This window comes from Saccoglossus kowalevskii, chromosome 19 (genome assembly GCF_978046115.1).
Source record: "Saccoglossus kowalevskii chromosome 19, keSacKowa6.1, whole genome shotgun sequence".
Lineage (NCBI taxonomy): Eukaryota > Metazoa > Hemichordata > Enteropneusta > Harrimaniidae > Saccoglossus > Saccoglossus kowalevskii.
In genome coordinates, this window is record NC_140659.1 from 27,262,251 (window position 1) to 27,289,399 (window position 27,149).

The 27,149-nt window shown below is 35.3% G+C and overlaps 1 protein-coding gene across 3 annotated transcripts; it reads left to right on the forward strand.

Annotated features, from left to right (window-relative positions):
• Positions 1-831: 831 nt before the first annotated feature.
• On the forward strand, positions 832-26,594 carry LOC100369308 (E3 ubiquitin-protein ligase MARCHF8-like). 3 transcript variants are annotated; one of them, XM_085493997.1, is made up of 4 exons: positions 832-862; positions 1,037-1,232; positions 16,748-17,170; positions 21,516-26,594. In XM_085493997.1, the coding sequence occupies exons 2-4, from the start codon at positions 1,152-1,154 to the stop codon at positions 21,921-21,923; spliced, it is 912 nt and encodes a 303-aa protein (XP_085350123.1). In that variant the 5' UTR covers positions 832-862; positions 1,037-1,151; the 3' UTR covers positions 21,924-26,594. The 3 variants fall into 3 exon arrangements, with proteins under 3 accessions (XP_085350123.1, XP_002733112.3, XP_085350122.1); XM_002733066.4 differs by having other exon boundaries at positions 842-940; XM_085493996.1 differs by having other exon boundaries at positions 842-1,232.
• Positions 26,595-27,149: the final 555 nt, after the last annotated feature.

Sequence of the window (27,149 nt, forward strand, 5' to 3'; positions counted from 1 at the left end):
ATGATCGCACATTATATCAACTCAGCTAAAACAAGACTCTTTTGATTCCTGAATAGGTTCAAAAATAGGCCTTACAGTGTTCATTTTTTAAACACAATTTATAGAACCATTGGGTGCATCGAATACCAGTTGGTAAGTTTCTACTACCGGGGTCCCGAAACAAAGGACGACATAACCTCGTCATGCAGCAAACTACTTCTAAATCTATAGATTGAAGTGTATTTATTTCATGGGGGAATTTTGCTCACCATTTGCAAAGATTCCGTAAAAACAAGAATCTTATTTCGCTTAGTATGTTATTTCTCAGACAAAGATTATACTTGTATCTAGTACGACAAGATGATCACCGGTTACAACAAATATTCATAAAAAAAAAAAAAAAAAAAAAAAAAAAGCCACACGTACTTGAAAGTGAAAAGCAAAATAAAATGTGCTACAAAACCATTGTAAAAAAATGTTGCTCAAAACTAGGTGAAGAAAAAATAATAACAGTTTGCACAGTAGTTCCGTTACTTTCGAGTGTTTGTATATATTGATGTTGGTGAGCAACATTTGCAATTCCCTGCCAATATCCCGATCGGGGGTTATAATCTTGACTGAGTCTTCGTTTAAAAACAAAAACAAAATCCCGATCGAGGTATATTCAATGGACGGTTAATGTGCCGTTAAAGATGTGACAGGACTTTTCCAATTAACTGATTAATTAACTGAATGACTTCAAGAGTCAATTACGATGAATACAATATTTAATTATATACATTGTAATATTAGCTGCCGTGGTCTGAAGCTTGTACACGGATCATTAATATTCAGTGATCGAATACTGAGACTGTGACGTCACGAATATGTTCATAACAGTCTGGTACGTACCACTTCGACCGGAAAAGACTGTATTTCATACCTTACAGTGTTATTTGGCTGTTATTCGACCTAATAATTGGTAATATGGTGTTCTAGATATATCCACCGTCCCACTGTATACATTATATTTGATCGAAAAGTGTAAATGTTGGCGTTTTTATGCTTTAAATCGCAGTGATACTGAAAACTAGCGAGGTGGCAAGATGGCGGCTAGTTCAGCGTTGAATTGCAGTTTGGTGTAGAGAGTGGAGGCTTACTATCACAATAGTGCCGGGGATTACTCGATTTTCATGTCCAGAATGCCTCTCACACAGATTTCAGTCATTCCTGTGAAGGAGCCACAACAGCAACGCACAGATGACGTGAATAAGGTGAGTGTCCAGCTGTAACGTAATAAACCCTCTGTACAACAATATCATAATGACCGCCATGGACAAAACTAAACGGTATGAATTATTTCTCGTAGTCAGGGAAGACATAATGACCCGATTTCATGGTCGATTTGAATACCGTGATTGTAATTTTGCAACGTAAACGCCATTTAAAAACTGTACATACATGTACGAGAGAAACGAGAGAAAAAAAACAGCCAAAAAACACATGCAGGGATGCAAGTCTAATCTGTCCTTTATTATAATATATTTTTATCTCATAGAAAATTCGCGCTAAGCTCTAAGCTAAGCTTCAGAATAATAATTTTTTTGATCATTGACCATCTTATTGATTATTGGTAACATTATAAATGTTGTTCAGAAATCAGAAAAATTTGCTATTGGTGATAGGCAAAGGGTTTAGAGGAAGCTATGACCTTCTAACGACTATTGCAAAATTTTGTCTTCATGTACCCCAAATTGAGAAAATTTCTAACCTTGCTTCAAAATTAAATATTGTACACATAAGTATATATGTACATTGTATATTTACATTGTATATTTTTACCAGTACACATGCATGTATATACAATACTGTAGAGGAAATTAATCATTAGCCCTTGAGACATTTTTCAATGCCGTCCTAAAAAAATACAATTTTTGTAGGTTTTATATTAGTTAAATTATGTATACATTCGGAAAGTAAAAGCAAAGTGCAGCATTGCTTGTCATATTGTGTGTAATTTGTTACAAAGGTGTGGAAAGTCCATTTGTTTCATCGTCTCTAAGATGCCTTTCTGTTATTACTAGTACTGTAGAATACTTTATTTTCGCTTGGAATTTATTTTCGCTATTTTCGCTGAAGGGATGATTCCGTGAAAATAAAATCCAGCGAATATACTTTTTTTCCTATATTTCCCATTAAACACATCAAAAATCAGTGAAAATAAATTCCATACAAAACGCCCAAAAAGCCTTTTCAGCGAAAATTAATTCCAGCGAAAATAAAGTATTCCACAGTATATTTTTTTAAGTGTAGACATTGGACTATTGATTTCTTGTTGTTCAAGTAACAGCACTGTATAAAATGCAACATAAATTGTATATGAATGAGATATGGTATGCGTAATGACAAATTATCTCACTCGCTGACAGCATCATATGGATTCACATTCACGTTCAGTTTATCCTTTGAGTTATTGAATTTGCAAATGTCGCATGATATTTTTGATCAATTGATTCATTAATAATTACGCATCTCGTGCTTAGCCATTGACCTACTGTACAGTTTAGGTTTTGATAATCCATCTGATGTCATTTTTATGATCTGCTTTGACTAATTCAGAATGTTAAAAAATATAAGGGTATGCTTTAAAATACATCTGAATATTCCAAAATTTTAATCAAATTTTAATCAAAGCATATTTATATATACAGTACTATACATGCAGCAGGGATATTTTTAAACAAGGGAACAGGGACGCAGCGCCTTCATGCCATGGCCATGCACCCCCTTACCCTGGGGAGCAGATCTATGGCAACCATAAAATTCTGATTGACCAGAGATCACATGTGGCCACAGTCTTCAACTGTGACCTGTCTGATAGTAATTTTTGCCCCAAGGAAGCCAAGGAATGCTCCACACCACACCCTGGTAAGGAGAACCTTATCTCTCCCACTTGGTGGCGCCGCTGAATTGCAGTGCTCCCTCTTGTAGTTTTTTTTCTATAAAAAGCCCCTGATGCAGGGCGGAATTTGATGTGTAAAAAAAAATTTAAACATGTTGCTATTGTATGGTTGACTCTTAGGGTTGGGTAACCAATCAGGCCCAAATCTTGTAAGTAGCTTCCGTACTGACTTGTAATCTGCCCTGTTTGGTGCTGAAATTATGTTATTGATGATGTGATGTCCATTTCAATGAAACGCTGAAGGTAGTCAACATACAAGAGTTTACATTCGATAGAGCTTTGTAGAAAGTACACAATTCTCCCAAAAAATAACAACAAACTGGATACTCTTTTTTTTTACCCCAAAAATATATAATGCAAGTTTGTATGCAAAATCTCTAAAACTTCTCAGCAGATTTTGATAGGTAATGGAGTACAATTTATTGTAAAATGAATAAATTCATTCATTTCTCAATGATATAAGGGGGGCTGCCTGTTTATAGTGGTATCCGTAAACTGGCTGGCCATCAGTCTAATGCAAAATTATTAAAAACATTCAATTGCAGAAAAACATGTGAAAAAGCGTGCCAATATAATTTTCAAGGTCAGTAAGTAAATAGTTGTATTTTAGGTCCCAAATGCGAAAAATTGTCATGCGTTTATTGGCTCTTATCAGTTAAGCTGTATGTAAGCGTATTTTCAAAAACCAAGTCAGGTCAGACGTGTACATACAGTGTATTATGAGGTACAGTATGAATCAGGAAAATATTAAATAGTCGCATTTTTTTGCTTTTTTCACTAATTGTTATCAAACCTGCACCCTCCATAATCCCCAGTGTCTTGTACATTTGTACAACTTGTAAAAAAGGTTTTCAAAATCAGAAATGAAAAACAAATCAAGCAAACATTGCATATAGTATTATTGCAGTGCACTAAGGTGAATGCTTTAGTATGCCAAAGCTCATTGTTTTTTAATAAACCAGCATATGGTTTGTATGCGTTTCCAATGGAACAAGTAAAATACAATTGCACTTTTGGTCAACTTTATAATCATGTCATTTCTGCATAGCATTATGCTGAATGTGTTTGTACATGTATTAGTAAAAACCAAACTTTTGTATTCTGAATTTAATTTTGTATTATGACTGTTGCAAGGAAAGTATTCACACATTCAATGATTTGTCGTAATATAATTTTTCTTATCAGTCTAAGTAAAAATGTTCAGGTTTTTGGTCACTTCCCACTTCCTACGTCAGCTAAGTTTTTTGTCAGAAATGAAAGCAAAATTCAGTTTTCATGAGAAATCTTAAATTTAATGACTTTCAGAAAAAATTAAAATAAAAAGCTGCCCATGCACATCAATTTTATGGAAAAAAATTGCCCATGATATACATGTATCCTCATACCGAGTGTACCGTAATACATGTGAATACTGTAGAACACGTTGAAATAGCTGCATGCAATTTTAGCGGATTTGACTCTTGGCATGAATTAACAGAATCTTAATTTAGCTAAAGTGTTGACTATCTCATTGTGAAAATATACGTTTTGTTAAATTAGCTACATCTTAAATTAGCAAAATTACAGAATAGCTAAATTAGCTTTAATTAACATGCATGCTAAAAGACATGTTTTACAGTATGCAAATATTAATTTTATATGCTACCCAGGCAGATTCTATTTATCATTCAGGGGTTTCACAAATGTATTTAATAGCAGGCCACCATCCCGTAACAACAGGACAAAAAATAAATAAAAAGGCTCTCTGCGTGCAGCATGGCTGGCGTAGGCGGTTAGGGTGATGGGAAACCAGAAAGTAGAGTGCCAATTTGGGCTTGTAGCCATATGGCCTGGGCAGGCTCTTAACGAACCCCCTGTCATTATTATTATTATTAATTAATAAGTAAATGACAGATTGTCAAATAGTTGTTTTGAACAGTTTCTTATTCAGTGGTTTGTCTGGAATGAATAAATTTGTTATAATCAAACCCAGGATTATCTTATCTTTCGATTTCAGTAGTTTATTTTTACTTAAATATACTTTATTTATAGACTTGTTACTATTTTTACTCACTGTGTGTGTGTGGGGCTTATTTGTTTCAAGGAAAAAATTTGTTTGTTTTTACGACAAGGATTGCATATCTGATTTGGGAAGAAAAATTTTAAGGACTTAGAAAAAACGCACTTGTTACACAAGCCTCCAATTACTGGTTTAATATATGCAATAACATTCTTACCCACCCAAAATATCTACAATGAATGCCTTAGTACATGCAGTTTAAGGTAGCGAGAAGTCTGCGATTGCGAGAGCACACTGAGGAATTTCCTGGTGAAATTTACGTCATGCATTGTCCGTAATCAAGTCCATTGAAATGCGTCTCCGATAATCAAAAGACCTGTCCCCAAATTATTTCATACTTGGCACCTTTAACAGACTATTATTCTGTGACAAAGCATTTTCTTTAAAAACCCAGACATATTTCGCACCATCATTATCTTTTGTACGATAACTGCGCGTTTGAATGTCCTAGTCCGAACGCACTTGATTTGGCGGCGGTCCCAATGAGTCGTACTCGATCAAAACTTCAACTAGAAAAAAACGCGAAAAACAGTTTTGGTTAATAAAACACTGTAGATTTGCTGCATTATGATAAATATACACTAAAAATGGCCAAACATATTAACCACTGATATCATAGAACTCATAAAGAGTGTCAGATAATGAATAATTTCAAGCTCGAGCGTGAAAAATGAAGAAAACTGCTGGCATTTGAGTCTGTACTCCAGGAACGTTCGGGTTTTCCATTGTTATGCAAACGAACAACGAGGGATAATCCTCTGACAAACATTACTGTCCCACTGTACACGCTGACAGTTTACAAACAAGCTAATCCATCAAGTGTCTCAGATAAGACATCTAAAAATGGTTTTCATGGTGAAACAAAATGGCCGATGTTTGAAAAAAAATTGCTGTGTCAGAGTGCGACATTGAGTGGCAGATTTTTCTTTGCCTCGTCTGTCAACGCTTGCTTTCTTTTCTTCGCCATTGCATTAGAAAAAAATGTATTAGTAAAATAGAATATTGACTTGGAAAATAAAACGATTTAAAAGAAAGTTGTGCAAAGTTACAGTACTGCTTTCGCACAACCTCCCACCCACTTCCGCTTTCCAATCACCTTTTTCTCTCGCTTTTGCGACCTCTTGTTGAATTCGACCGGACAATTTCCGCTTTATTTTCGACCGCGCAAACCCCAAAATATCACCGCCCACCTGCTCGCTCGCGCGCATTTAAAATTCAGACTAACAGAATAATTTCCCGAGGTTCACATTGTCTTATAATTGTCTTTCTGGTTTTTATAGATGTTAAACAGCTGACAAAAGTTCAAATACTTTTTGTTTTAACTATATATAATTATATGCACGCAACCTGACCCTTTGACCTCGATTTGGCTTGGACTGAATATTTTATTTTAAACAATATTCTGACGTGAAATACAAAATGTATTTCAACACAAGTACGACATGGTTGTCTGGGGTTTCTTTCCTGATTGTTGAGTCTTCGCAATGTGTTTTGTATAATTATTGTTGTTTTCCCCCGATGCTGAAGGACCGTAAAGCTAAATGGCAGTTACATGCATGAGCTGAGTGAAAGAAAATATTTCTAAGCCTAAAATAAAACCTAATATTACACCTCTTTGTGTATTTGTTAATTTTACATATGTTTGTCATGACAGTATGTTTGTAAATATCTAGAAAAATCTCGTCTTTCGTTGATAATTTTGATTGTTTGTTTGGAATGTCGATCCCCGTTGGTTTCTCCATACTGCGTTTAGGAAGGGCGTCGATCAACACCGTGACAATCAGCCGAGAGAAGACAAACATTGACCGTAATTCATGGGGATCATGTCCGTAATTTGTGGGTTGAAACCCCAAATAATTAATCAAGTATTATTATTTTAATATATATTTTATTTTACATCGCAAAACTAAACCATGCCCAAAACAGAGCTAGAGTTGTTCGCGGTGAAACAACCGCATTGAAGACGATGCAACTTCAACTAGCCATTTCTTACCTTGAAATAAAAAAAATAAAAATTCGAAGAGCATCGGGGAAAATATTAATAATCAACCTTATCAATCGCTTGCTTTATTTTATTCGAATCCATGAAATTCACGATTTTTTTTTAACATTGTTGGCAACTTCCGCGCTAAAAAAGATTGAAAATGTGGGTGTGGTTATTTTGCAAAGTCCTGTTGATAATACGGACAAATATGGTTCTGTGACCCAGGTCGTGCTCCGATCAGGTGACTCTCAGCCAATCAATGATGTTGTAACAAAGCATATTTGACGCTAATTGAAGGGTCGTCGTACAATCCAATCACCGGCGTCGATTCACATAGTTTTTTGTGCTGTGACAGGCTTCAGAATTATTCGCTGAAAAACATATATTTTGACAAACTGATGGAATTTGACCTTAGTTCAAAAAGAAAATACTAGGCTAAGATACATTAGAGTTCACGCGAATCAGTTTTCTCTGCAAGTTGTGAAATAAAGTAAACCAGAGTAGCGTCGATGATTTTCAGCCCTGAAGGACTTCCGTGTGAATCCCGAGTTTTGAATTGTTCATCGACTGGCCACCAAATAGTTATGGTTATAACTAAATTTGACACGTTTTTCTTTTAAGCCCAATAAATTATTCATACATGTCAAGCTCTGTTCGATTTTTTCAGGGCATGTGGCCGTTTTTAGTCGAAAATATTTTTTGTGGGAACACTTTTGCGGTACGTATACGGTATAGGCCGAGCTCATTCAATGATCGTGACTTAATTTTAAAAATTTAATGTCAAACTTTACCAGACGTGGACCGATGTGGATTCGGTATCGTTATTTTTTGGAATTAATCACTAACATTTCCTCGTTTCTCTGCTCTGTCAAAAGGAGTTACCTATGCTTTTTTCACGTAACTGTCTCATTAAAATAAAAAAAATATATTACATCTAGAACAAGCATCCAAAACACGTAACAAGAGGTTCCAGTTCAGTTGCTTTCACGATACAAGTGTCATACAACTACTAGATTTGAAGTGTCGTACAGAAATTAATAATAGTTAATACTAGTTGTATGTTCACACTTTACTATCAAAACCACCATTCGACCACCCATGTGCCAGTTTTCAGTGTTTGGGCGAGCGGTCAATGTTTTCAATGAGCGAGCGAGCGAAAAAAAAACGCGATTAAAATGCGGTCGGTTTCCGGTCGGACAAGACCGCGTGGTCGGAAATTAAGCGATAAGCGGTCAATGTAAAAGCGGCAGGTTGGGCCAAATGAGTACTGTATGACCATGTTTCTCCGACCATGGATCTAAAATTTTAGCTCCATGCTCCGATGAAGTCTCGACTGACAATAATGCTGACAATGGACTTTAGATAAACATGCATTGTTTGCAACTGGAAGCTTATCACCCGTTATATCAGAATCATCAACAACAGAGTATACAGATAAGATGTTATCATTTAACCCCTTTCAAAGATAAACATTATGCAAATATCCACGAAACGCCAGTTGCAGTCTTTTCTGCTAGTGTTTTAAAACACTAATTTGAGCAACGTTATTTCGCAATTTCGATCTTTTGTAAACCTGGGGTGATGTATCAAGGTCTAAAGTAACCGTTTTATCAATTTTTGAAAAATCAAGAAAAAAGTGAAAATTTCCCTTCTCGCTACCTTAATTTGTACATGGCATTGTGTTAACTTTTTAAATTAACTTTGCTCGACACTTGCCATTTCTACATCTATTCTAAATTTTGCATATTCAAAATAAATGACATTCATATAAAGTGTTTTTATTTTGTGCTCAAACCCACCGTGTTTATTACACCAATTTCCCTCCTTACAAGGGCAATTTTCAATGACAAATACAAATAATACAAAATTTATAATCAAAATTTGATGCTATGAACATTGTGTGTTTTAAAAATCAAGACAAAAACCAATTGTATGCACATCACACTACCTGGTGCATGGTACCCACATATGAGAGGTCCACCTGAGGTACCTATTTTTATAATACCAAAGCAATTGGACTTGCGACATTAAATGCATGAAGGAATTATATGCTAATCTATTAAACACATGTTTGTATATGTGTACATGTACAATGTATAAGGAATTGCTATTGCAATGTGATCAGTATGGAATTTTAAAGTTTATTCCCACTTTGCAGATCTATAAGGTATCATCAACTAACCAATATATAAAACATCAAATATTGTGAATGAGTAATAAAATATTCTACTGCAGAATTGGAATATAATTGGATCTACGAAATTAAAGCTCTGATTTATTTAAAGCTTTGTCAAAAAAATTTATATTTGTAAAATATTAACTATTTTAATACATGGTGATAAAAAGTGTTCTCGTATGAAAACTCCTACACATCCACTGAAACTCTATTGTTCAACCTCAATAGGACACTCACCTTATTCACGTCATCTGTGCGTTGCTGTTGTGGCTCCTTCACAGGAATGACTGAAATCTGTGTGAGAGGCATTCTGGACATGAAAATCGAGTAATCCCCGGCACTATTGTGATAGTAAGCCTCCACTCTCTACACCAAACTGCAATTGTGAGAGTGCTATATCACCACTGAGGGCGCTGTGTCCCTTGGCCATTGCTTCCCATTGACAGGTCTGATAATACAGAGGTACAGTACATATATAAATGTAGCATAATTGCAAACAGATGTTATACATGTTACAACACTTTTATTTTCACTTTTACATTCAGCTTTTTGACAACTTAACTAAATTGGAATGTCATACAAGTGGATTTTGAACTGAGAGTGAGTGATAGTGTTTCCATAGCAATACAAGTCCTTAATAGACCATTTTCCGTTCACTGCGAGAATCACGCGTTATGCGTGAAATCGAACGTAAAAACAGGACAAACAAAGGTCATAGTGGCGTCAAACATCGCGTGGGATTCGACAAACGCGAAAGTATTTCGGGAACATTTCCATGCTTAATGATGTGCTGTCCACATTTGATGGTAGGCAATTTCGATTAAGTAAGGGTATTCGGAAGCAATATTCCTCTGTCGAAGATCGGCCGGTCAATGTAAGCTACGAAATAAAGAAATTCTAGTTCAAAATCACATCGTTCGATTTTTGCGGCAGACGTTCGACACGCGTCTTTCATGCATCTCGCGAGATCTCGCAATTGTACGGAAAATCACCTATTACTATAGTTTTTCCTCTGTTGTCTGATTTCACAGCTGCTCCTAATTTTTAGAAAATACTGTACAAATGTGTTGGAGGTGAAAACCTCTGTACTTGCCAAATTGTTTGTATGTTGGTAGTCTGAATCACCAAATTCAAGGTCAAAACTTCTATGAATAAATGATTGGTTAATGTGTACATGCTTTCTGTACATGTTATTGGATGCCTATATTGACATAAGGGTACAGCAAATAAAGCAATTTAAAATATGATGTGTATGATGTATGTGATTCAAAATGTAAATTAATGTCAATTCTGTTTAATTTTTGTTCTCATGTTACATCACATCATTTACCCTTTCAAAAGGGATGTATTATGTTTGTTTAACAGTCTGTTTTACGAAAACAGAAATAAATTTGGAATTTAATCATTATTGAAATGGTTTTGAAATGCCTGACATTTGCAGTTAGAAAGATGGTAAATTTACTGTGATGATACAGTTTATAGGTCTGATTTTCTGGTAGTGAGTCCAGATGCGAGATTTAACTAGAACTTGCAATATATTGTGTGTTCAAATGGGACCCTTTTTTGTACTTAGGAAGGGTCCCTCTCTTATATTAGAGATCCAGAGTTAACGCAATCCCTGTAGTGGACTGAGCCACTGTTACTTTATCATATGCATTTCCAAGGCCCTTTGTTACTGAATGTCATTGTTTATCATTAAACACCTTTAAAGTAATATTATCCGGCTACGCGAGTTTTGACTAAAATTAAAACATCTTTCTCGCAGTGATTCTTGGCACATTAACAAACATGTGTTGTGATGTGAAAGATTTGACTTGTAAGCATGACTTTATTTTCCTTTACCTTTAACTATTTGTGATAATACATGTAATTACATTTTAGTTTAAAAATATTCTTTGTAAGTATTTCTTCTTTGTCATTTGATCATGATTTATAAGCAGGGAGGAGTTTCAATGTTATAAATTCTGTCCCGGACACATACTTGGTTAAATTGTTCAATTTCATATACTGAATTGTCTGTATCTGATTGGCCGGCCGGACAGCCATCTAATATTACGATAACGATTCTTAGTTGTATGCCAAGCTATAGAATGTTGACCATGTCTGAGAGAGAGAGATGCCTGCTAAAAATAATGAATATAACCTTCAATGTCTAGTATTTCTAGGCAAGTAAACCCCATTGTGTAATAGCAATTTCAGTGAATAATGACTTCTCACAGAGTCACTGATAGTTAGGCCATGAGCCAACTAGAATTCATTATCACCCAGAGGGACAATAGATTTATTGATAGGTGCATGTACTATGATGTGAAGTGAAAGCTTTTCATATTGAGTATATTTCTATCATTTGCCTTGACAAATTAAAATTGTATGGGAAAAATGTGGAAGCAGATTCTGGGTGGGAGTAGTAGGGGAAAATAAATTGGGTATAACTTTGTAAAGAATGATTCTATCATGTTAATTCATCACACAAATTGTGTGCTGTGAATACCCTCTACCAATTCTATATAATAATATGCAAAATACAGGTCATAAGCAGGTCAGAAGATCACTGATTTAGGGCTGTATTCAAAATTGGTGGATTTCATCATTTTGTTGCTATTTGTGGACAACAATTCTAGAAATGGCTGTAAACTACATGTACTAGTATCATAATGAATTAGGTCTGTAGGACTACAGATCACCAATTGCCAATACACTGTCTAAAATTTATGGTTTTCAGCAATTCTCTAAACCGACACTTCACAATTTTCCCATCTTTCAAACCAATGAATGATTATCAGTGTGTTTGAAAAGATTCTGAAGCTTGTAATAACATGATATAAAAATGAATACTAGTATTATGACTGGAAATACCTTTCCCTTGCATATAAAAAAAACACACTATCATGACCAGTTGCTCAGCAACCATGGAACTGCTCACATAACAGATGTGAAATAATTTGTGTAATATTTTCTTATGGCCATCATTTGGTGATCAGTTATGCATACCAGGGTAGTTTAAATTTGGAAATTGGTATTGAGAGGTGTACATGTGATCTAACAATGATAACCCAGTAACTTTCACCTAGGATGGATACATATCACTTATTCGAACGTTTGTCGTCTACTTCACAGCCCGTTTTATACCCAATATTTAGGGCATTTTGCAGCACATACAAGTTGTTTTTATCAACTTCATTGATCTTGAATTTCATGTACAGAGTGACAAAAGCCAGACCTCTGCTCCCCTTTAAGTATACTTACATGTATATGTAATTTAGTGCATCTGAATCTGAACATTCAATGGGGCAAACAACGTATATATGTGTATAACATTGATCACATTATAATTCGTTCAGTGCCATGGCGACAGTTGCCGATTTGCAAGAAATCAATTTAATGGATTAATTTCTATTTCTATTGTATTTCTCTGCTTTTATAGTAGATGAGTTATTACCAATGCTAAAGGTAACCTCAATATAAATTACTTTTTGGTACTATTAATTATTAGATTTTGTGGCTTCGGCTGAAACCTGTGAATACATTATTCACCTTTGTTTTAATTGACCCCAATCTTTGATAATAATACATGTATACATGTATAGGTAGAAAAAATTGTTACTGTGTTTAATGTTGCAGGGTTATTCACTAGGTTTTAAATTCACCTACGTGTGATGGAAATAAATTGTGCGATAGTTAAATTAACATATTTGCTGTTTTTGTGAGCACATTTTGCTATTAGCAAAATTAAAACAAAACAAAAAAATGATGTAACAAATTAAGTCTCCTCTACAGTGATGTACTACGTAATTTGTTTTGAATGCAGGATTTAAATTTATTGTGCTTTAGTCGTCGTCCATCTACATGTATATATAAACTTACATGTATCACCAGTCACCAATACCATCTCATTTAAAGTTGGCTACAATAAATTGCATCACTTTCACCACCAATGGCCGAGTCTTTTCAAACCATGAATTATTCATCATCCACAGAAATGTATATTAAACACAAAGAAAACATTGATTGATATAAAGTATACATTACAGTAAAAGAATTTCAATTTCCAATTTTCTGTCAAAATCCATGATTTCTATTGCTTCCCATTTGCAAAGTTGCTAGTCCAATTTAAAATTGACCAAAAACAAGATGTGGTATCCAACATTTAGTATGTTGACATTATTTTCGTAATGAGAAAGCCTATTTTTCCCTCAACAGGATGTATCTTCCTGCTGTATACCTTTTCTAACAATGAATAAGTCGTGGCATTTATTACACTAAAATATTGAGGCGGCTTCTCATATTATTAATACATGTACCTTACGAAAGCTATTGAAATGATATTGGAGAAATATACAGGAAATAAGGAAATGTTTAAAAATGGTTTTTAATTTTATTTTTTTCCATTAGTAGTCATGGTTTGAGTAGAAATCTGAAAAATACTGTAAAATGACTAATTTTCACTGGGTTTAAATTTCACTGATTTACCATTTCAGGCATATTCAGTGGGTTTTAAATTCACGGTTTTATCATTTAGATAATGTGTTCTATGCTAAATTTTACATATTCACTGTGTTTTAATTTAGCGCATTTTTCCAGTCAGCGAAATAAGCTAAATTAAAACCCAGTGAATAATTACCCCCTTTACAGTACTTCTATATTGCTATTTCCTTAAGGTTAAGGCGTTGCAGGGAAAAATTTCACTTTTTGTAACTTTTTATATAGCAGAAAACATCTTGTTCTTAAGTGAAAATTTCACAATTCTATTGTGAGTAGAACACCTAATAAACTAGGTTTAAATTATAAAAAACAAACACATGTGCCATTGTCTTACTTTAACTGTTTAATTTGCATAAATCTTGCTTAATTAATGTTGATTGATTGCTGGAGCTTAACAGTAGTATGCAAATCGTGCTTCAGGAACACCAGTGAGTTTCATTTCCTGTGTACTGGTACTTCATTTCACAAACGCTGTTCGTACACATCACATCAGCTATTTTATATCCTGAGATTTACTTAACATACACAACAGGAAGGAATCAGACCGTGGTTACTATGAAAACTAAAAACAAAACATGATTTCTGGTAATGAGTTTTTAGGGGTGTGCGCTTAACCGAGCAAGCAACCTAAACAACCCCCCCCCCCACCCCCCACCCCCCGGGAAAAAGAGTGCATATGACAATTTTAATTCACCATGTGACAGATTGAGGGGGATATTGCATCTTTGAGGGGAAATTAAATTACGGAATTAATTGCATCATCATTGACTTTTACAAAATACAATGTATGCATATTTTATTACATTATTAATTAGGTATATATGTACCACCCAAATTTGTGTGCTTAAAAATATTAGAGTCAGATGAAACACATTCAAAGTTAAAATCTTCATCATTATCTCCATTGTCGATTGTGTTGGATCGTACATGTACACAAACTTTTCATAAACTGCGCTTTCGGTCATGTTTTTTTTGCACGGTTTAACCTGCAACATCTTTTTACCTAATGGGTCAAGTCTATTATTAACCAATCAGAATGCTGTGTTGTACCGATTCAACTCTTTGAAATTTCCCGAAGACTTTTTTATGGTAAGGCAATGTGGAAGTGAATTGTCGTAGTACGATCAGTTGGAATTGATTGCTTATTTAGCCAGACTGTAGTATTGTGACAACTGCCGTTGATTGTGATTTGCAACTTTGACGGTATTCAAGTCCTTCTGATTTCCCTTCTGAATAGTTTTAACTGCTGCAAAATTTTGCAATTTGTTCTTACTAACTGGAATTAATCACATGCCCTCATGTAATTCACCTTTTCACACACTAGCAGTAAAAAAAGTGCTAGAAACTGACACAAATTAGCATGTTTAAGAGGGCTAATCACCTTGCTTATCCTTTGTTATTATCACCTACCAAATATGTTAAATTTCCCCATAGAAGTCTTATCTTTGCTTTCTATTTATAACTGCTAATTAATCAAGAGAAAGCCCCCTTTGTTAAGAGAAAATTGTCTTGCTGGCTGAACACTATGTGATAATCACAAAATCATGTTTTATGGAAAAATTCAAGTGCCACTAATTTTTGTTTGCTATGTCATTTATTTAAATTTATAGTACTCTTAAATTTAACAAGTTAGCCACGCCCATGATTAATTAATAAGCTACTTTATTATTTTTGCTCCTAGTCCATCAGGTATCTAAACCAGAAAACAGATTTCATTAAAATTACTTTTTATGTTTCTCTTTAATCTATACTTGTGTATTCTGCATGCATTCGAAAGGACAGCAGTGATGTTATGGTAGCTATAGCAACCATTTTATACCCCCTCTCTACAGATGTATAGGTTGCAGTAAATCATTAAGGAATTGTGTGCACTTTTCATTATGAATTGATTATTGTTTTTTATAAAATGAATATCATGGCATTATTAAGACAGGTTGACTTTAAATCAATAAATAGCTTTGTGCCAGATCTCCTTACTGACAGCTAGTTTTAGTTTACCGGTAGTTACCATTAATGTTATTAGTGTACTTTGAGAAAGAGTATACATGTACATGTATTTGTGCATTCATCTCAAGTCGTATTATTTTTCCTGGTATATCTATGTAGATTTCTCTATTTGTGTCAGACTTAATGGGTACAGTATATTGCACTGTCTTCTGACTCAAATGCATTGAGTGTGTCATCACTAGTATGTTCTAAACCTGTAGTTTCAACTTCATGCGTCCTGTCGTGTGTCCTGCAACCTGTATCGCAATCATGACTATGCCAATTACTCTCAAACTTTACACATACATATTACATCAAGTTTTACATATGCGCTATCATTTGTTTCATGGTTGAATTCAAGATGGCTCAATGGCGGTCATTTTAGTGCAAAAAATTCATCAAAATTGGTCATTTCTACCATTTTGGAACCAGAACTCGATCAGTCTCAGACATATTTCATTCAAATTTGGTATGTACATCTCATTCAACATAAATGCACAAGAACGCTCAAATTAACAGGCTTTAGTGGGTTTACCGTTGTCATACATTGTACATAGTATGAGTGTCAGTCATAATATACTGGTACATGTACAATTAACCATCATACATGTACAACAGCAACTTCAAATTGGTCATTGCTTTCTCTGCAATTGCATGAACTTGCTTTGTTCTCGGGGGGGGGGGGGGGGTCTGGTATCATATTAAACCCTTCTTTTAATTCTCTTGGCAAACATCGCTATATAGGATGTCATTGTTAACTTTTCTAATTATACTGGCAAACATTGCTTTGTGTTGTGGGATATGAAATATGTTGTCGCTGATGTTGTTGTTGTTAAATTTTCTTCTAATGTATCGTTTCCCTGTAGTGTTGAATCACTCTATGATGTAAATGGGATACAGAAAGGATGTTTAAGTCAGCAATATCGTTTTGATCTGTCTGTGTCCATCAATAAAAATTATGTTTTTGATGGATTTTACTGTATTCTAGATGACAATTTGCCATGTAAACCAAAATGTACGACTCCCATTGGATTGGAAATTTGTCATAAATTTGAACCCACATAATTTTTCACAAGACAATATCTCAACAATATGTCTGCATGCAATTTTTAAAAATTCAATTTTATTTTATTTTTATAGGTTGATGATACAATTGCGATTCGTCCTGGCACAGCTCCCGCCATCGCGTCAGTCGCCAGAGATCCTAAGTTTCTTTCAGTTAAGAGTAAATCAATCGCAGCCATTCAAAGAATGTCTACAGACAGCATCGAATATGTAACAAACGCAGATAAAAATACAGAGTGTAAAGCCTGCACATCCAATCCACAATCACGGTGTCAGTCAGCAGTGTCTGTTGTGTCAAGTAACGCCGATATTTGTCGAATATGCCATTGTGAGGGGGACAATGAATTTCCTCTTATAACTCCATGCCTGTGTGCTGGTAGTCTAAAGTACGTCCACCAGCAATGCCTTCAGCATTGGATTAAAAGTTCAGATACTAAAACTTGTGAACTCTGTAAATTTGAACTTTTCATGGAGTCCAAGCTGAAACCTATTGCAAAGGTACGTATTTTACTGACATTCTTTTGGTGATGTAGCAATAAGAGTGCACCTAATTTAGTAATCATTTTAACATCATGCACTGTAACTTGTACCTCATCTTGTTTCTCGAGCCAAGCCTCATTATTATCATCTGATATTAGCCAATACAATTGCTTGTTTGCAATGCTGTGTTTGTTGTCTGATTATTGAAGTAGTTTTGTGTACTCTTCCATATGTAAACAAGGAAATAGTGATGTTTCTCATTCCATCTTTTCCTCCCAGGAATACATCATGGGAATGCTGAAACCCAAATCGTTTAGAACAGATTTAGCAAACTTCTTTGTGTGGGGTCTAGTGAAACCCTGGGGGCAGCCATGTTTGTTTTTTTATTAATGGATGCTTACGCGCATAATCGTTCCATATTTGGAATTCACGTTTTCTAATATACAGTACTCATTTCGTCGAACCTCCCGCCCGCTTCCGGATTTCGATCGCTTTTTTTTCGCTCGCTTTGTTCAATTCGACCGCGCAATTTCCACTTTTTTTTCGACCGCTCAAATCCGGAAGTATCCGCTCGCGCAATCGCTCGCTCGCCTGACAGCGCAACCACCCACATTTACAGTTCATTACCTACTGTTTCATGTACAAGTGTATCATTTTTGTTTTTATGATGTTAAAATAAGAATAAATACAATCAGAAATTTATAGAACGACCGTTGAAAAAAATACGGTGGATCACACGGCCATATAAAATTGGTAATAATACATACGCGTAGTAATAATGTCCACCATAAACATGATCGAACCAAACATGTGAAATCAAATACGACACTGACACAGACACAACTAATATGAAATAAAACCATTCTATTTTTGGTGGAGAGCGAAAAATGTCTACTGTAGAGTACGGTATTCGTCGAGTAACTGTGTGTAGGGTTGTCATGCACGCATGGTTTGGGTTTAACACGGGTCAAGTTGTAGTTATGTTAAAATCCGTGGCACCTATAACAATTGAAGAATATCTGCAGGAATAGTAAGACTGTGAAAAAAACGACTGATCGATTGTTATAGAATGACCGTAGTGTACAATTTGTCAAACAAATACAACACTTGCAAATGTAATGTCGACCAGCGCCCATCTTACTTGTCCGAAGTTGTCGAAGCCGACATCACTGGAGATCGCGTTTTTTTAACTAGGCGGCTGGCAAGCGGACTAACACGTTACATAAACCTGTTGAACTACAATTATGGTTTTTATGTTTGCGCCCAATGTCTCGTTATAAAATAAAGGATTCAAATTTTGCAGGGTATTCCGTTTTTTGCGAACTCTGGGCGAAATACTTTCATGAGCTGTACGTAGTTCACTTACAGCCAAAACAAAGTCAGCTTGGACATTAAGTTGTGAGACGCGACAAACCAAGCGCTGCCACAGATAGATTACGTGAATAAAAGAACAAAATAAACGCAATCAAAGGCGCCGACCACACGCTTTGGAAATAAATAGAACGCGTTGCTAAGAGGAATCGCACCCGCATCTCGACGACGTCTCCGGTCATGAGCAGGGTTTGCCGCGTCTTAGAAAAATTGAAAGTTAAAAAGGAATCAGTGTCGGGGAACCATTCACAATGTTTGCATGAAAAATCCCACGCGAAAGCGTTTTTTTTTTCCTGTTACAAACACTATGATACCTGAATCCCGATTAATTCATAAATATGAATCGGTAAGGGTCAATTTCCTGCAATCCTTCAAGATTAAATTTGCCTCCGAAAATCTTACTAACGATGAGCTGGAAGATTGCCATAATTGAGTGCCACCATTTCTGTTCTAAGATTTATTCAGTATAATAATACAAATGTTCACCCCAACAGAGGTGGACATACAGTTTTAGCGACCCGAAGAGCTCATTTTCAACCAAGGCGAAGCACTACGATAAAGACTTTCCGTTCCCAATAAATAATAATAAGAAAAAAACTTCTCGTTCCCGACATTGTGAAATTCTTTCGTTTTGGGGGAAAAAACCTGGAAAAAAAAACTGATTTTGACAAAATAATTTAGAAATTGATATTAAGAATAATTCATAGCGAAATCTATTTCATATGTACCCATAATTTTTTTTCATAATTACTGATTACACACGAATATTACAGAAAAAAATAATTTGCTATATTATCTATATTTGTGCCTTTTATTTGTCTTGAATCGTGACTGAAAGGAGCTAGATGAAATTACAAATTACTAGTATGTAGTGTGTTCGACAACTCGTGTATGAACAACAATTTCAATAAATATGATTTTACTTGGTAAAATTACTGTATTTTTCTACATAAAAACAAAAGAATATCACAATGTCTTTGTTATCATAGCGTTGTTGGTAATAGTTGAAAATGATACATCCACGTGAACCTGTTTATATGAGATCGAAGGAGTCTCTGTTTTCAACAGCCGTATACATCTAACTGCGTCATCGCTAAGTTTCCTTGTGGACCACGAGCTCTGTTCCTTGTTTGCACGTTATCATGTTCACACAATCGCAGACATTATTTGTAAGGTTGCCCTTTGAAATGGCACATTTTCTCTATGTTTTAGCGAGTACTCCGCGGGTATATGGCTTGTTCTCACATCAGCATAATTTTTCTCGAATTCACTCATCGCTTTCCCACATGCACTTCTCGTTCTTTGCTGCTAACTTTTTTTGCACTCTAATATGGTGTTGTTTTTTGTCTTTCTAAACATCGAGTTTATTTTTGACATTCAACGAGATCGCTTGAATTTTGAATTTGATGACGGTTCGAATTTATCCACTTTTACAGTGATCAACATTGCGTTCGAGTAGAGTTACTAGTAATTACAAGCCTGATTTACATTTTTCTTGCGGTGTTTTTCGTCAATGTATTAAATATAAGTGCTTTGGGAAATAACATAATTATATTGCGCGAGTGAAAGAGTTTGGTGAGACTGTCACAACACGTTTTATTTATTTCCAACGCGCGTGGTCGGCGCCTCTGATTGCGTTTATTTTGTATTTTTGTTTTCAAAATGTATCACTGGCTGCGTTTTTTTTTGTTTTCCTCAACAAATTAACTGTTCCGAGATCTCTTTCATTTTTCGTCCGGCTGCTGCCAATCCAATAATTCGTCGCCGCATGTATTCAGACAAGCGATTAATCGTCACAGTCATTATACTAGTAATTTAAGTCCAGTTGATTTGTAGAAATTCAGCTATGCGATAATTATATGTGCAGTTTTGTTTTGCGCACCCAGACACGAGCAAAAGTTAACCAATAGATTTTCTGAACTACAGCATTCGTATTACTTATGCAAATTGAGTAAGGGTCAAAGTGTGAGTTGCGTTCGAAAATAACAAAGTGTCAAATTATTTTGAGCGCCGTTCGGAATAAATTTAGTCAAAATCACACACAGAAACACACACACAACACAAAAATACTAGTACTCAATACATATCGCGATTGACCAGTTATATAGCTGCTTGAACCACACACACACAAGGACGTAAATATGTAAATACAGGTCACAGTTCGACTTGCGTAGCAAACGTTACAATGTGTCAAGTGATTTGAAGGCGTCTTTGTTCCAAAACAGAGAAGCACTATAGGCGTTGTGTTTTGAATCGTCATTAAAACCTAAATTTATTACGAATAAAAACTTAAGTTTATACATACAATGTACGATCATTGTTACTCCAGCGGTCGGCTGGCAAGCGGACGATGTTTCTGAAGCCAGCCATAGCAGGAGTGAGCGAGCGAACAAAAGCGAGCGAGCGAGCGAACAAAAGCGAACGCGAGCGAGCGGAAAAAAAGCGGTCGGTTTCCGGTCGGAAAGCAGCGAGCGGTCGGAAATTAAGCGATAAGCGGTCGGCAAAAAAGCGATAAAATCGGGAGGTTGGGCGGAATGAGTACTGTACTAGTAGTTGGATGAAAATACCCAGTGCAATACTGGAAAATTATGGCATACTGTAACAGATGTATAATAATATCATGTATCCGCACGCTTGTTGGTCAGCTGATTAAATATCGCTTATGGATTTCAGTTATGCTGTTTTCAACAGTCTTTAATGGCATTATACATACATGCACTGAGACTGTGACTTGTAAAGTGTTGCAATACTCAAATAGAATTGTGGGAATCACATTGTCATTGGTTATGTTAATATCAAGAGTTGTGTGTGGTCTTATTTTTGATCATGCGTAAAATGCAGTTATTTTCTATTAGAGATAATATGGTAACATACAATCCCTTTTTGTTCATCAAATGTTGTAACCCAAAACTCTTTACCGGCCATGAAACAAGCATGTTCATGTAAGTGCATATTTAGTAATGTCCTTTTTTTTTATCATTTTTTCTTTCAGTGGGAGCAGTTAGAAATGTCATCAAGCGAACGACGAAAGATAATGTGTTCTGTTTCATTTCACATGATCGCTATCACATGCGTCGTTTGGTCTCTTTATGTTTTAATTGATCGCACAACAGAAGAAATTCGCCAGGGTGCATTGGAATGGCCATTCTGGACAAAGCTTGTGGTGGTCGCCATTGGTTTCACAGGTGGGCTGGTGTTCATGTATGTACAGTGTAAAGTTTATGTCCAGCTGTGGCGAAGGCTGAAGGCCTACAATAGAGTCATTTACGTGCAAGACTGTCCTGAAGCAAAACGAACTGAACTAAGACTACAGATCAAATTGGGAGCCACCGAAAATGCAAATAATTTACAAGAATCAAATAATGCCAACAGAATTGGGTTGACGGAGGTTGCATTGTAACACTGCACCCATGGTGTGTATATCACATAATGAGATTCAACAAAGTTACTGGCTTAGTTATGAACTCTTTGGCTGTTATTGTACATCCTAAATATCTAAATTTTCTATCAACCATTTCTGTGAATTTAGCACAAACAATACTAGCCATATTATGATAACACAGAGGTGACTAGTCTACAAAATCTGTTGCGTTTTCATTACAATGGAAAGAGCAATTTATTCAAAGAAAAGATGCAGGGATTGTCCCATTTTTCAGTGTACATGGTATGATGCCTCAACAGTGATGAAATCATCCTCTACAGTGATGAAATCACTTGTAAGAAACAAAAACTTTTACTAATAATAGTATTATTTTATTATTTCTGTTGACCTAACCTAGTGTTTAACACCTTGTACTGTGATTGCAGAAATAGAAGAGCAATTTAAACTTTTGGTATTTTGGTCACTAATAAATTGAAAGGCAGTCGCTTATGCTGCTACTATCTGGTGTATTTTATGTTGTATAAGAATATTAATATACACACCCTGAGCAATATAATATACATGTACCAGCAATTTGTAGTTAAACCAGGGACTTGTAATCCTCTCTTCATTCAAGCCACTGGTTAAGAATACTGTAGGTTGCTTTATATTAGATTTGATTTATTTTTGATGGAAACCTTGATTGCTATTCATTTGTTGTATATACAACAAAAATTATTTCACCAAAATTTTATTTTAACTTATTATAATAATATGAAATTGACGAACTGTAAACCGACAATCATTCACAAGTTGGGAAAGGAAAATTTTCTAGCAGTGAATGTTTCATTTAGGATCTTTAAAAGTCACAGTCACAGTGAACATTTCATTGAGATTTTTAAGACAGTGAGTAACAGTGACTTTTGTGGCTGTGAACATTTCATTGGGATCTTTAAGACAGTGAGTCACTGTGACTTTTGTGGCTGTGAACATTTCATTGGGATCTTTAAGACAATGAGTCACTGTGACTTTTGTGGCTGTGAACATTTCATTGGGATCTTTAAGACAATGAGTCACTGTGACTTTTGTGGCTGTGAACATTTCATTGGGATCTTTAAGACAGTGAGTCACAATGAGTATAGTAGCAGTGAATATTTCATTGGGATCTTTAAGACATTGGGTCACAGTGACTTTTGTAGCAGTGAACATTTCATTGGGATCTTTAAGACAGTGAGTCACAGTAACTTTTGTAGCAGTGAACATTTCATTGGGATCTTTAAGACAATGAGTCACTGTAACTTTTGTGGCTGTGAACATTTCATTGGGATCTTTAAGACAGTGAGTCACTGTGACTTTTGTGGCTGTGAACATTTCATTGGGATCTTTAAGACAATGAGTCACTGTGACTTTTGTGGCTGTGAACATTTCATTGGGATCTTTAAGACAGTGAGTCACAATGAGTATAGTAGCAGTGAATATTTCATTGGGATCTTTAAGACATTGGGTCACAGTGACTTTTGTAGCAGTGAACATTTCATTGGGATCTTTAAGACAGTGAGTCACAGTAACTTTTGTAGCAGTGAACATTTCATTGGGATCTTTAAGACAATGAGTCACTGTAACTTTTGTGGCTGTGAACATTTCATTGGGATCTTTAAGACGGTGAGTCACTGTGACTTTTGTGACTGTGAACATTTCATTGGGATCTTTAAGACAATGAGTCACTGTGACTTTTGTGGCTGTGAACATTTCATTGGGATCTTTAAGACAGTGAGTCACTGTGACTTTTGTGGCTGTGAACATTTCATTGGGATCTTTAAGACAATGAGTCACTGTGACTTTTGTGGCTGTGAACATTTCATTGGGATCTTTAAGACAATGAGTCACTGTGACTTTTGTGGCTGTGAACATTTCATTGGGATCTTTAAGACAGTGAGTCACTGTGACTTTTGTGGCTGTGAACATTTCATTGGGATCTTTAAGACAATGAGTCACTGTGACTTTTGTGGCTGTGAACATTTCATTGGGATCTTTAAGACAATGAGTCACTGTGACTTTTGTGGCTGTGAACATTTCATTGGGATCTTTAAGACAGTGAGTCACAATGAGTATAGTAGCAGTGAATATTTCATTTGGATCTTTAAGACAATGAGTCACAGTAATTTTTGCAGCAGTGGACATTTTATCGGCATCTTTAAGACAATGAGTCACTGTGACTTTTGTAGCAGTGGACATTTCATTGAGATCTTTAAGACAGTGAGTCACAGTGACTTTTGTAGCAGTAAACATTTCATTGAGATCTTTAAGACAGTGAGTCACAATGTCTATAGTATCGGTAGCAGTGAATATTTCATTATTAAAGGCCCAATTCACACTTGCCCCGGGCTATGCTAATGAGTGGTGTTAATCACTTGCATAGTCTATGACGCATGCTGTTTCAGCGGTCCAACATCACGTGACTTTGATTGACAGTAGTAATTATTCAAGATTAGCCGCGCGTTCCTTTCCCCGGTTCATGTTTTTTACTTTTATCCGCCAAAATCTCAGCTCGTACACTATTTATTGTCATAAATACTACACACAGTCACTGCTGTGATATTCATAGTCACATGCATCCACTTTGGCACGACATAATCGACCTCTAAGTTGGAGAAAAACGCGTTTTTACCAGAGCTTGGCTGGAGCTGTTTATTACAGCGTGACAAGCAAGGAAATAATCCCTATTGTTTAGGAGCGTATTTATAGTATACCTGGGCCTTTAAGACAGTGAGTTTAGAGGGCAAAAATGTTCATGATCAACTGAATGTCAAATTAAAATTACTGTTATCTCTAAACTTAATATTGTGCATCTGATTCCACAGTTTTGGTGTACGTAAATATATTTCCCCCAGAACGATCAAGGGCAAGAATCTAGTCTTGAACAAACAAAATGTTGCCCAAATGTGACAAGGTCAAATTAAATTCTTTTTACAACTGTTGAATTATTTTGTTTCTTCTACTTGGCACGATCAGTGGCTGTATCAATTGTCTGCATTCAGAGTTTCAAATATGATGCCAAGTTGGAAAGAACTACAAACTGTTTCTGATGTTTGTCGTCCTTGTTGCAGTGGGTAGCCGATTACCGCTGGATGCCTGGAACTTACCTTAATTTGAAGCCTCTAAATTGACTTCAGTCTCATTGGTTATTTTTAAAATAATTATAAAAATAATATTCTTCAGTATTCCCAATTTTTATTCATGTTTTATTTGTACTCTGGAATTATGTTTGGCGTAACGAAGTTTGTTACAATTTAGAGATGATACTGTAAGATGCTTTAATTTTGCTAATACTCTTATTTTCACACTTTGTGATATTCACAAAAATGAATTCTTGTCATTGCATAACTTATTATCTGTTTGCAGTAAGTAGACTTGAGATGCAAATGGTTGTTGAGATGTTGTGTGTTTAACAAAATCTCAGCAGCCATCTGCATGTAAAGTCTATTGATTCATGAATGTGACAATTTACTTGTTTTCTGTGATCTTCTGAAATGCTACATTGTTTTCCTTTATTGTACGTAATTTAAATGAACTTCAAATATTGGTAAAATACTGTGAATGCATTGATTATTCACTGGGTTTTATTTTTGCTATTTTCATAATCAGTAAATTCCGCTAATTAAATCGACGTGATCATGTAAAATAACAATAAAATTCATTGTTTTCTTGACAAATTCACAGTGAATATGCTCAAAACATTAAAATAAAGTAGGGGTTAGAAAATACAAATGTAATTCTATTTTTTTTAAATTCACATATACAATTTCGTCTGACTCTGAATAAAACATTGCCTTTTGTGTTAGATTTGCATATTTACATTTAATTTTTTGTACTACTATATTGTTAAATAAGCAAATGCTTGACATACTCAAAACTAAACTTTATATATTTTGTGAATGGAGAACAAAAATATTTGTTGTGATTTAATTAACTATCCTGCATAAATGTTTTATGAAGAATTAACTGTCTACTGAACTGTCAGGTCATAGTGTATGACCTCTGACATCTAGGGTCAAAAGTGTGTGCTCTAAGTTGAACTGTCAGGTCAAAGTTTATGACCTCTACGGTCAAAGGTGTTAGCTCTAAGCGGGACTGTCAGGTCATAGTGTATGACCTCTGACTTCTTGGGTCAAAGGTGTGAGCTCTAAGCTGAACTCTTCTGAATGGGTGGATCAAATGTAATGCCTTGTTGAACTAGGGTCAATGATTGTGACCTCTGTAACCAGGGTAAAATGTTATGACCTCTGTATCTAGAGTCGAAGGCAGTGACCTCTGTAAACTAGGGTCAAAGGATGTGACCTCTGTTTGCTTGGGTCAAAGTTCGTGACCTCTGTTGCTAGGGTCAAAAGTGTATGTCATGCTGGATATGTTATCTTGCTGGGTGAAATGCCTTGGGATTTGTGACCAATTGGTCAATCTGTGTTAAAGGTTAGGACATTTCACTTCACCTGGCCAATCACAGCTATCCAGTGGAAAATAATTATGATAATGTATTCAATACATATTAAAATATGTAAATACTCTGTAAATATTTTGTTGATGTAAAGTTGACTTTGTGGTTAATGGTTTATCTTTGTAATATTATACAATTGTATGTTTGAATTTAGTCAGTATATTGAAAATGTTATTTTAAAGGGTAAAAAAATGAATAAATTTGTATTAGATATGAAAGATTTTCACTTGAAGTTTTGTTAAACGATGTTATTGAACTTGAACTATTCTCACTCAAACTTGCACAACACATACATTGACACAACATTGATGTGTTCAAGGGTTATGATGTCACATTTAAACACAAGCTTGATTCACTAAGCATCAGTAATTACAATTACCATACTGTTTTTGTGTATACTTTGTGGTAATAATAGTATGTGCTTTTTTAGTCACGACTGCAATGGTCACTGAACAGCATGTACAATGGGTCACTATACACCTCTCCCATACCTATGTTTTGGTCTTTGCGCCATTGTTTGCATGGGTGACATGCACTGGAGACAAAAAGTTTGTGTAAAATACATTATGGAGAAAAAAAAATATTCATGTTTCTGATCACCATGGAATCAGTTAAAAACATGTAGCTTCTTGTTGGGTTTTTGCATGACAAGAATCATTGAAAGAATCATTTTTCATTTTTTCCCCTAGCCCAAAGAGTTCATTGCGGAGTGCACGACATGTTAGATTATGTATCAAGTAACTTGAAAAGCCCATTCTAAGTAGTTCAAGACA